The sequence below is a fragment of the Centruroides sculpturatus genome, unplaced genomic scaffold (assembly GCF_000671375.1).
Source record: "Centruroides sculpturatus isolate CEXI.00-Female unplaced genomic scaffold, Cexi_2.0 scaffold550, whole genome shotgun sequence".
Classification (NCBI taxonomy): Eukaryota; Metazoa; Arthropoda; class Arachnida; order Scorpiones; family Buthidae; genus Centruroides; species Centruroides sculpturatus.
Genome location: NW_019384886.1, coordinates 198,775 through 211,560, shown reverse-complemented (window position 1 = coordinate 211,560; position 12,786 = coordinate 198,775). Strand labels below are relative to the sequence as shown.

The window sequence follows — 12,786 nt, the reverse complement described above, 5'->3', positions numbered from 1 at the left end:
AATAATATAAATTTATACAGATTTATATAAGTTAACATGTATGTGTAGACCCTTTTGAATTCAGATAATAAACGTATATTTCATATAAAAGAGAGCTATCCCAGCAAATAAAATGTTGAGGTCATGCTTTAAATGCAATCTGTGTTTTCGACCCACATTTTCTTTTGTGAAATATTTTTTTCTACGGGTCATCTGGTTCTTTTCTTGATTGAAAAAAAACCACCTCCACGTATCTTTAATACATCTATTAAAAAAATGTAGTCATAGATCATAAATTATAGCTGCTGATGCACATCAAACACCTGTTCCTAATACGATTCCTTATTTTCGAATACATAATTTAAATTATATAGAAGCATCGTTGAAAAAATATACATTTAAATATGACCCTTAGAGGAAGTGGTAAGTCAGTGACATCTCCGCACTGTATTACAAAAACATCAGAGTTCATCTCTTCCTGTGAGTTTCACATGGCTAAACAAAATAATTTATTGTATTTTTTTTTTTTTTATTGCCTTCGTCTTTTCGTGGTTAAATTTCTCTATATTTAAAATTTTGACATTGCAAATTATTCGGTAGTTCACAACGAAGGTCAATTCATTTCTATTGTTTCCTTAATAACACTCTCGACATTAAATGTTTTTGTAAACGACGAAAAATGCTACATTCTGCTTTCCTTTTTTTCACAGTTTATGTTATTCAATTAAATATTATGTATTTAAATATATGCAAATCAAATACATTAAAGTACTTAAGTGAATTAGGTATTGTCGATAGTGAATATGAACGAAAAGATGCCTATCTACAACCTCTTACATGATTCATGAATTGAAATAAATTAACAAATAGACAACAATGGGTTTTACATAGATTTCAAGGCTGTTGTTATCTAATTGCTGTCAATAACTAAAGCCCCTGAATATAAAATCTGTAAGGTAATATTTACTGTTGTTTCTATTTGTACCAATTGTTAATATAACCAGTCGAGTTCTGTTTTTATTACTCTTTTTTTGAAATGATTAAAATTACATCCTGTTTATAGAAAACATTATAAAAATAAGCAAACGGTTGGCTATCTTCTCCGTAAGACGTTTATCTAGACGAGAAGTCATTGAATGTGTATAAATAGGACATTAGGCCAATCACCAAAAACACGGTTCGATTTTTCCTACTTCAGAAACTATTCAACCCATAAATTGATATAAAATGTTTCTTTTAGTTTGTTTCTCTCTCTCTCTCTCTCTCTTTTTTTCTTTTTAGTATAAAAGAAAAAACCAACATTATTTACTTAATTCGGATACTTAGAGCGTGCAAAATTTAGGAAATTTTTTTTATAACTTCAGTAAGTAGGGTGAAATAGACGACTCAGGTCACTGGGCTAACTACAGCCTAGTGGTTGTAGCAAGCCAACTCAACAGGTCTGCTTCCCCCCCTTCTGTTTGTCCTGCCGCTTACTTCCTGTGTCCCGCAGCCAAACCTGGCTTTGTTCTGCTTCTCTCTGTCCAAACTGCCAGTTCCTGACGGGACAAAAAAGGTAGGTAAATTGATGTACGTGTACTAAAAATCGCATTTAAACGCATTTTGTCGTCGGCAAAGCTACCACGTGCAATTATCACTTCCTCTATTAAACCAATCGGCTCCGAGCTTAGAACAATTAATGTAAAAGGTGAATAGTGTGTTAAAGTTATTATACGTTTGTAGTTACGTGTTTATGCCAGTTCTTTAAACCGAAAAATATCTTGTTTCTTCAAGACTAAGCAGAGATAATAAAACGCGTGTTTCCTTACAATCAAGAAGCATAACCGCTCAACTTCATTTGTAAACACTCCAAGTCACTCATTCTCAGCTGATTCACTATACTGTGTGCACGTGGAACGACAACCTTCTCTCCGGCATATAACTAAGGTAAGATTTAAAAAAAATATATATATATATTATCTTAAATTTAGTTATAACATATAAATATGTTATAGAGTATTTTTTTAAAATATTATGTTTTAGAAGTACTTAATAATTATTATCATTATTGTTTACGATTCCATTCTAACGTACTGTACTTATCTTTAACTGTATATAGGACAAGGATGTTTACTAATTTTTATAGTTAGTGGTTCTCAAATGCAAGAGGATATGATAATTCTTTTATTAATCTTACTAATAAGTAATTTTCTTTTTAAATAAAGGAAATTTAATCGCCGACGATTGAAAATTTTTGATAAAAAAAAATTTCACATGTTACCAATTATATATATTTATTGTTCACGAAATTCTATGGAAATATTTCTTTTCTTATTAATTATGTGTAATTGTATGGAAATTTCTTGCATTATTGTATTAAGGATGAGCGAAATTTTAACAGAAGAATTATTAACATTAAACCATCCATGCATTTGAGGAACTACAGTCGGAAAAAGATAATTAATGCACTTATCAACCAAAACGAAAGCCAAAGAGAACAAGGTGTGTAACACACAATGTATACCCAAGTGAGAAATTGGTAAGGAGGAGGCATGGCGTGACTTGACATGTTTCGCGGAACCATCTTAAAGCTATTTATTTTTAAATTAGCTTAGTGTCAGGCACTTTGTTCTACATAATTATTATTATTCTTTTTTTTTTCTTTTTTCCTTCCTTTTTAAGTTATATTGTTGTTTATAATTATTGTTTAAATATATCACCAGTGATTAGGAATGGGAGAAAAAAGAGGATTAAAGGCATTAGAAGTATGGTGCAGAAGAATTACGGAAGGATATCCTAACGTTAATGTTATGGACATGTCTACTTCTTGGAAAGACGGTTTGGCATTTTGTGCCATCATTCATCACTTTTCACCCGAATTAATGTAAGTTTAAACGAATCGATAACCTTAACTATAACTAGTTTTTTGTTAAATATAATCTATTGTGTGTTTATATTTAACTCGACTTGAAGCATCAATTGTTTCGTGTCAAAAATAAACTCGCGATGGATAATTTTCTCTAGAAAGTAGAACACATTAATAAAGACCAAAAAAAAAAGAGAGTAAAATATCGGTAAAAACTAAATATCCTTGCATTAATAGTTTATTCGCAGTGTAACAATACGACGCGACAAACGACACTATATTTTACTGCTAAACAATGCTGTGTAAAAACAAAAAAAAAAAAATTATGGTGAATATTAAATAGGTCTTTGCCATAGATAAAAATGGGGAGGAGGTCGAGTTTATCCTTATAGAAAAAAAATGTATTGCCTTGTAACGGATATGGCGCAACCGATGACTTTAATTGGTCTTATCATTCGTAATAAAATGAATTACTGTCAAATTTTCGTGATGGGTTAATAGTAGGTAATTATGACGTCAGAGTTATTTTTAGTTGAAAATTTACTTAATTAAATAAGTAAACTTTCCTTTATAGTATACATTAAAATATATTTTTATTTAGTGATTTTAAAGCTTTATCAAAGGACGATGTTTTCTACAATAATTCATTGGTAAGTGTGTTCATTTTTTTTTTTTTTTTAAAAAGTTTGAGTTATAGTTTTTAAGATATTTAAAGTTAAATTATTATAGGCATTTGGTATTGCCGAAGAACATTTTGGAATACCTGCTTTACTTGATGCAGAAGATATGGTGAAATATGATGAACCAGATAAGTTAAGCATTGCAACTTATGTGTCTCAGTTTTATCAGTATTTTGAAAATAAATCAAATAATAAAAGTTAGTATTTGTTTGTTTATTTTTTCTGAAAATTAGATAAGAATTTTTGATAATTCTAGATTATATTTTTGTTTATCTTAAGTATAATTACATAATTATTAATAAAAGTATAATGATTTCTTAGATAAAAAAAAAATTTTAAATCACGATTCATCAAGAATGCATCTAATACATTTAAAAACTTAATCTTATATTCTGATCTGGTCTGGTTTCTTATTAATCTTTGTGATCTGAGAATTNTATAATTTTTAAGAACAAAACATGGCAGAATTTCTTTAAAAATAGTGTTTCGTGAATAACAATATCGAAAAAGATAAGATCTGAATAATAACAAAAGATGAAAAATCAAAGTAAAAATATATTTAAAATATTATTTAATAGTTTTAATTTTGATTATTAATGTTTCTTTCAAACTGAAATCATGTCTTACAAAACTGTCATTGACATCAATGTCAACCAGTGTATAGTTAGTTGACTGAAGTAATGAACAATAATGAATGCATCTATTGGACTATTTATTGGTTAAGCAATCATTACCATTGAATGTTGGAAAATTTTCTCACAACAAGACATAATTTATAATTTTTTTTTATTTCATTTATTTAAATTTAAAAAAATGATAACAAACCAATACGACCGCTGTTAGCATTCATCAAGGAAAAAAATTATAAATGTAAAAAAAATAAAGAAACAACAAAACACCAGACAATGGCATAATTATTAATCGAAATTAATTTTTTAATAAAAATAATTATCGTTTATAATAATTCTTTTATTAAAGATGAGTGAAAATAGTATTTATAAAAATTAAATTTATTTATAGTTGTTAAATTTAATTGTTATTTAACGTTAATTTAAAATCTTTTTTTTTTTCTAGCTTCCAAGCATATTCGTGAAAAATCTGAAGGACAGTGGACATAAATCTTGACAAGAATACAAGTGTTATTTTTGAAACGATTAACAGCTTTATAAAAATCACTTGTTATATATGATGTGATAGATTTTTTTTTTCTTTTTTTTTAATGGATTTATCTAATTATCTGTCCTTTGCATTCACTGTAAATCCATTACGTGTATGTATCATTGTAGAAATTGTCATCTTTTGTAAATGTAATTTCATTTTCAAAATAGATGTGTTGTCTAAAGTTAAATTGTTAAAATTCCATTTGTATATAGAAAAAACATTAAAAAAAATAATGTATTTACTATTACAAAAAGCAAAATTTTTTAATGCTATTTGTAATCTGATGATTATTACAAAGTAGATAAATTTATTTTCATCAATTTATTTTTTTATAANCATTATCGCACAGAATTCGAGATAAAGTAACTTTGCGAATTTCCGTTAGTTGATCTGAAAAAAATAATGATAAATAATTACTTTTATTATTAATTTTTTGATAATGCATAAAGCCTGAAATGACTAACCTCTATTGAAAGAAGATGGCGGTATGTCATTTTCATACCAAAATCTATCTCCACGTCTTAAATAATGAAACTGACGACCTAAAAGACAAGCAAAAGTTGGACCAACTACTGCTCCATTTAAAGGAATTTCTGCTAATCCTCCAGTAAATATATCGATGTCGTGTACATTTCTATTAAATTTTATATAAATGTGAATACAGTTTTATGTATTAAAAATGTATAGTTTAATAAATAATAATGTTTATACTTATAAATTCTGCTTAATTTATCCACAGTTTCTAATGTCATCATTGATTTCAAGTCGGAAAAGTGATTAATAACAGGATCGAGTCGACAAAATTTTCTCCATTTTGTATATCCAGGAATACCGTGATCTCTGCCCTGTTGAATAATTATAGCTGCTAGATCTGTACCCAATCCTGAACCGATTAAAATAACAAATTAATACTTTCGTGAATTCCATGTACCTTAATTAAATTAAAAAGTCAAGGTTCTTTTTACCGGAACTAGGATCCAGAAACAGGTTATTTGTCATTTCGTTACTGATAAATTCATCACCAGCTTGAGCTTTCTGACTCACCAAACCTAATAAGTATTCATTTAACTTGTTAGGTGAATACATATCAGTTGGTTGAAAGTATGTTTGGCTCATTGGTTTCGTTCCTATTTTCTTAAATTCTTTTGTATACAAATCAAATTTTGAAGGCATCATAGAAAATAAAAAACCAAATACAGATGCTCCGATAACATTAGATATTCCAGGATTAATATTAATATCGTATCCTGTATAATAACCACTAGAATGAGTTTGAAGATCGTATTTATCCATAATGTTTTGACCAAGAAATGTTGGGAGTAATTCGTGATAAGTTATATGTTGTAACTGAAATTATTTAAAATTAAAAATATTTAAATAATTTTATAAAATAATTGTAAAATAGAATGTTATTAATCTTTATGATAATTACTTCTGCTCCAACTATTCTTCTTGCTTCTTCGAATAATTGATCATCGTCCCAATGTGGATTTAATGAAGCAAGTGTTCGTGCTATCCTATTATGTTCTCGAACCCAAATCGTATGCATTACTACAAGACCAGCATTCTCGTTAACACGAACATCACCTGAAATAATTAAAATAATGGTCTTATGAATTTAAGATAAGATTTTAGAAACACAGGTATTTAATAAATATACCAGTCGACCCCCCCTATAACACGGTTGATTTTTCCGTTTTATATGAATTCCATGTTGTACGAGCCACTTAGATTTTACAATATGTGTGCCAGGCTGTGAACGGCTCATGTATTTGTAAATTCTAAGTGACTCGTACAACATGGAATTCATATAAAACAGAAAAATCAACAGTGTTATAGGGGGGGTCGACTGTAAATAGATAAATCTCAAAACAAATGGTTCAATTTACTAACTTTTTAACAAAAGAAAAAATATATATACAAATGAATTTTGATCTTTTCCCTCTGATAAATTAAAAATATATATATACATATTTTATTATTATTTATTTGTTAATTATTAGCAAAATTTAACCTGTTTTTTTTTTTTAAAGAAATAGATTTTGAAATTAAAAATAAATTCCTAACATTTGATTGCTATTTACGCTAATTCAAATTTAGATTTAATAATTTTATTTTCTAGGCTGATAAAATGTAAATACAAAAGGAATGGTGACAAATAGGTTAAAGAACTATACTGGCTTTGAATATGTTAAATCACTTGAAAATTTTAAATAATAAATGAGTTTAAAAAATGACAAACTATTATTCTTTATTTTTTTTTTAATAAAATGCACAAATCCTAACTTTTGAACTTATTGTTCATTTCGTTAAATATATCAACATTTGTATTTAAGGGTTTTTAACATTAAAAACCCTTAAATTTACCTCCAAGAATTTACCTCCAAGATCATTTCCAGATGACCACAGAATAAAACTGTTTAAATTTATTCCATGGATTAAAAGAATATTGAGCAAGAACAAAAATTTTAAAACATTTGAGTTTATAAAATATATAAAATTGTTAAATAATTTGTTATTTTTACAGTAAAAGAAGATTATTTTGTCATTTTTTTTTTTTAAATTTTAAAATTATATATTCCTGAAGATAAGCAATGAAAAGTATTCGGTTTTGTAAAGACTACTTCAATACAGGAGAGTAATTTGCTATTCCGCAAATAAAAATGGAAGTTTCTCAAAAAGCAGTTGTCATTTATTCCAATCAATAAAAATACAAAAGTCTCAATCTTTCAATAATTCTAAAAGTGGGATGTAATAAAAGTAAAAGCGAATAATTATTCCTGTTTTGAAAAGTCAAGTAACGTTAGCAGTGGAAACCTTAGTATTTGTCTTCTTAAAATAAAGTTGAGTGACTGATTTTTTTACATGCGTAAATGAAATCAAAGTAAACAATACAGAAAAGTATATTAAGACAATAAGTAACAAGATTAATTATCTAGATCTAGTTCTGTTGGTACTACAATGAATAAATGAACTGATATACTTGTATATATAAATTTGTGATGCAATGAATAACTTTTTTCTGAATTAACTGATATGCACACATTTATAAAATGTAAAGATTAATGCATTTTTTTCCAGAAAATTTAAATTTTACCCAAAGTGTTAAAACAAGTTTTTTTTTTTTATAAAAAAAATTTCTAATTTTTGAATTAAATGGTATTAAACAATCTCTAAAAATAGATATAAAAGAAACATATGAAACAACTTGCAATTGAGAACAGTATGCTGGTAACCTTTGCACTAAGACATTAAACCATAGGATGCATGTCCCAGATAAGCAAGAGAGCCCATGCACAGCTGATATAATGCATGATATTTAAAATGGAGAGTTGTACAAAGAAAGTACATATGCATTTTCTTTTTTTTTTTAATGACTAATATAAATTTTTAAATTATAGGAATCAATATTTGCAGTATTATTATTATTATTAAATAATTTCATGTATTTAATTATATCTATTTTTTAGAGATTTTGTTCTATTGAATTTTCTTCTTTTTATTACAGTTAGCTAAAGTATCATTTTAAAAATATTTATTTAAAGTAAATTTTAAATCTTAATTTTATATTATCTAATTTAATTTTATGGATATTCTTTAAATTTTATGTTATTTTATTTCATAATTGTTCTATTCCATTCTTATTTTTGTTTGCTGTAGATGACCTGACTATAGGGGTCAAAAATGTTTCAGGTCAATAAATGCATTTGGTTCCTAGGAAACTTAGCAATTAACAGCAACTTATTTCTCCTTAAATAAAAATTTATCTAATAATACCAACATAATTCTGAAATAATAATTCCAATATATGTAATTAGAAATTTCACTTTCCATAATTTGCCTTTTTTTTTTTTTTTTTCTAAACTTGTGAAAATTATTCCGAGGGTATTATACGTCTTTATTAAATAAGATGGGATGACATCAATTTTGTGTCATTTAGGTTACACTCAAACTATACGTATAAAATACCGTATTTACACGTATATAAGACGAGGTTTTTATTCATTTTTCACTGCTTTAAAAACATAGGTCATCCTATACGCGCGAGCAATAATTTTCGTTTTTCGTTTTCGCAATAATTTTTGTGACCCGTGTATTCGCATTTTTTTTTTACCGGATTCTCATGTTCTAGTGTTTAAAAACAAAAGTATTTTATCTGGGTCGTTTGAATCGTTCTTCTGTATTGTCAGAAGTAAAGATGGGTAGCAATAGGAAAAGCAAAGCCTTTGAATTGAATTTAAAAATTACGTGGGACCCCGATATAAGCCACGTGAAAACAGATGATTATTCGGAAATCAGAATTCGGAGAGACTCATAAGTGTAGTAGACAAAGAGTGAATTCGACTGTTAAGAATTGGCAAGAAATGTTTCTGATTGTCCAGCTTTACATGGACAAATTATGTTGTCGGTTTTACAAGATTTTTCCTTGAAATTTAAAATGCCAGTAATTTATGCGGAACAATGTGTGCATTTACGTGCATGTGATGTTTTATTTGTGATTAAACGAAATAAAATTAAAATTGTATTAATAAATGTAATTTTCTTTATTTCTATCTTTAAAGTCACACTTCGTTTTATATGCGAGATCGTCTTAGATGCCAGTAAANTATTGTATCGTTAAAAATTAGAAAATTAAACCTCGTTTAAATACTGGCTCCCTTTCATGGTCGAATGAGTGTTGCCAGCTAAAATACGTAAAAATAATATTAAAGTAGCCAAGACATAGCCAAATATTGTAGCGCCACATCACTAGCGGACATTTGAATTTGCCGACTAGAACTGTCGGTTAATCAGGGGACGGATAATCGAGGCTCTACTGTATTTCAAAAATTTTGAATGAATTCTAAAACATTAAGCAGATGAACTCTAATAAAACTCCACCTTCTGGGTAATTTGTTTTATATGTTTTTCTTACTATCAGAATATATGATTGGAATTTCTTTTTAACAAGATATCCAGAACCTATAACAAATGTGAACAGAAAAATCAAACAAAAAACTAATGCAAGTTTCTTTTTATCCTCCTCCTCTACTTTACTTCATTATAATTTTGATGCTGATGATAGTGCTTCCCCATCTTTGATGTTATCTACCTCTGATTCTCAGCCCTTCTTTCAAATCAATATTTACTTGGGTTGTACATATGTTTTCTTCCTCTCTTATTTATTCCACCAAGCTTGCATTTTTCTATTTAACCTCTTTACATATATCAAAAGCCATCTTGACTATAGCAGTTGTCATCTTACCTTTTTTCACAATCATCAAAATGTTCCTCAGTCTAATGTCTAGAGTTCTTTTTGTTGCTCTGATGTAAAACATTTGTCTCCTTTCTCTTCTATCATTACTTATCTATATATATAATTGAGATGGGTTGATAATAATAATAATAATAGTAAGTGCAGAGGCCAAACAGTTAGGAGTTGAAAGTTGAAATTTGGTACACAGTTGGGGTACGTCACGAGAACATACACTAAAAAGGGATTTTTTGAAATTCCCCCACGAGGGAGAGTGAGAGGATTAAGGCTTACCCCGAAGAACTCTGCCTGTACTGTACTATTTTAGATGCAGTTTTTTACATTTTTGATTGCTTTTTAATAGGGTGCATACACTAAGAAGGGCTTTTTCACTTCCATTAACAATTCCATTGTTAATACTTCCCTGTGGGGGAAGTGTTAACAAAGGAAGTGTTAAGAAAAAGCTGTGTGCAAGATTAACAGGCACAGATATTTTTTTTTGTGTTTTTGCGGAAAATTGAACATCTTTTTAGACCCATCTAAAAGTTCTCTAATTAGTCTGGAAACAGGGGGACTAATTCTTGCATTCTGTGAAATGGGTAAGATTGGCTATAATGAATAACCTTAATCTTTACTATCGTTACTTTTTGCCCGAGTAACGCCGGGCTTATTTGTTAGTAGTATATACTTTTGCTAATTTCTCTGTTGAGTTTTGCTTTTCTTTCTCACTCCCAAGGCAATCAAAAACAGTGGAGATCCTGTTAGTATGATCTTTTTTCTTACTGCTGCCTCTAAGGCTTTGTAAAACCTTGTATCCCATGACCATCTTTGTCATATTCTCTTTCCTTTTTTCCATGTTCTATTGCATTCCTCATCTTAATTTTTGAAACCATCTTTTTGAACACAGTGTCTCCATGATCTTTTGACAGTTCTTTTAAGAATCATAAATTCAGTCTCTAGTAATTTCCATTCTAAAGATAAGATAAATGTCCCTTTTATAAGTTTCTCAAAGGTTACCTTTCTATATCCATATGGATCCCATGAATCAAATGGTATATTAATTGGTCTGAAAGCATCCTTTCTGTATATCCTCATTTCATATTCTTTTAACTCTTTATTAACTCGTATGTCTAAAAAAATGTATTCATTTATTTGACTCTTGCTTTAACTTTCATTTTAAGCCTAAAGATTATTTGAAAATAATAAAGGGGTCTATATCAATCTTCTCTTTTCAAATAATCAGCAAATCATCTACATGATGTCTACAAAACTTTACCTTATCTCAAAACTCTCAAAATTTCATCCATCTAACTACTAGCTCCATGAAGTTCCTGGTACAGAAAAACTAATCAGATCTCTTCTTGTTTATTTTGTATATCTTCTCATGTTTTAATGTTGATTTTTTCCAATAAAGTAGTTTTATACAAGATTTAAATTATAATTTTGTATTTTATTTAAAAATCTAATGAAAACAATAATTTTAAAGATTCTATCCATAATAAATAAAATTTAATTTAATTATAATGAACAATATATTGGTTAGAATGTGAATGCTTATAATTTAGAAAATATTTTAAGCCAAATTAGAAAAATGAATGTTCAATCATAAATTGTTCAGGTAAATTTTAATTTTTTGCGTGTTCTTTATGTATAGAGCATGAATTTAAAAAAGTGAAATCATGTGTTTTTATAAAGATTGCTATTTTAAAGATAAAAGTGAATAACAAATATCCTAACAGCAGGAAATTAGAACTGGTTGACTCTCTTTCCAACCAATCACATCAAGGTCCATATTACTCAAAACTATGCTTACCATTAATTTATTTTCACCTCCAATCAATCATAAGTCCTCATTTTCTTAAATTTAATGATAAAAATGAAATTTATATAAATTTTTTTCTTTTCATTTAGTTTCTCTTGTAATTTCCTAAACTTACCGTTGTACATGGTCATAATCTATCTTGTATTGTGAACATTCATATTCTATTACAGTAATATTTTTACTTTTTTTGTAGTAATATATAAGAATGTTATAATAGTATTATAAAAAAAATAAATAAATTACAGGATATGATAATGATAAAAGAATTTTTCTTTCATTCTGTAAAAATAAAAGGCTTTACAAAGAATAATAATAACAACAACAAAAATAATTAAAAATGAATAATAAAATTAAGTGAAATGTTTGAATTGATAAAATAAAAAAAAAATTGTTTTGAGTAGTTTTAAAAAAAGCTTTAAATTGTCTTTTCACAATATAATTAGTTTTTCCTTTTTTTTAATTAAAAATTATTCATTAAAGATAATAAATTATTAAAACATCTGTCAAATCACATGTTTTATTGAAAAGTAGGACAATGTTAAATAATTTTTTATATCTAAAGAATAGCACCTGCCATTAAATTAAATTATGCTAATGAATAATTATTTAAACTAACAAGAAAAAATAAAAATAAAAAATAAAATTATTTAAAACAACTATCTAAAATTCATCGATTTTATGTCTAATGTATTGTACATAAAAATAATATTGTCTGAAAAATTATTCATTTCAAAAGAAATTACTTGTATGATCAAATGAAAAAACAATTTTTTTATATTATTAATTATTATAAAAGGCAAAAGCCTTATTTTTGGGAGTAAGGTATAAGTTTCTTAAAAAATTGTAAATGCTAATAACGAGTAAAATTTTCATTAAGTTTGATCACATTTGAGAAATGACATCTTACCACCTTTTATCTCTCAACTTCCTTGACCTTTAACCACCAAAATTCCATAGTATTAATTCCCTGTTTATAGAAATAACCCTGCAAGTTTCAAAAGTTTTGCTTCATCCAGTCCTAAGATGTAATAAAAAAATAGATGCCAACAAGAACAAAATTTTATAA

At 27.3% G+C, this 12,786-nt stretch overlaps 2 protein-coding genes across 3 annotated transcripts; one reads left to right on the top strand and one right to left on the bottom strand.

The window, feature by feature from the left end:
* Positions 1 to 1,428: 1,428 nt before the first annotated feature.
* On the top strand, positions 1,429 to 4,991 carry LOC111631120 (MICAL-like protein 2). 2 transcript variants are annotated; one of them, XM_023375321.1, is made up of 6 exons: positions 1,429 to 1,666; positions 1,753 to 1,905; positions 2,682 to 2,842; positions 3,426 to 3,474; positions 3,554 to 3,701; positions 4,579 to 4,991. In XM_023375321.1, the coding sequence occupies exons 3-6, from the start codon at positions 2,691 to 2,693 to the stop codon at positions 4,620 to 4,622; spliced, it is 393 nt and encodes a 130-aa protein (XP_023231089.1). In that variant the 5' UTR covers positions 1,429 to 1,666; positions 1,753 to 1,905; positions 2,682 to 2,690; the 3' UTR covers positions 4,623 to 4,991. The 2 variants fall into 2 exon arrangements, with proteins under 2 accessions (XP_023231089.1, XP_023231088.1); XM_023375320.1 differs by having other exon boundaries at positions 1,429 to 1,905.
* On the bottom strand, positions 4,982 to 11,851 carry LOC111631116 (thyroid peroxidase-like). Its single transcript, XM_023375314.1, has 7 exons — positions 11,836 to 11,851; positions 10,916 to 11,028; positions 6,098 to 6,274; positions 5,631 to 6,012; positions 5,377 to 5,548; positions 5,130 to 5,299; positions 4,982 to 5,055 (listed from the first exon to the last, which is right to left on the bottom strand). The coding sequence occupies exons 1-7, from the start codon at positions 11,849 to 11,851 to the stop codon at positions 4,982 to 4,984; spliced, it is 1,104 nt and encodes a 367-aa protein (XP_023231082.1).
* Between the last annotated feature and the right edge of the window lie 935 nt (positions 11,852 to 12,786).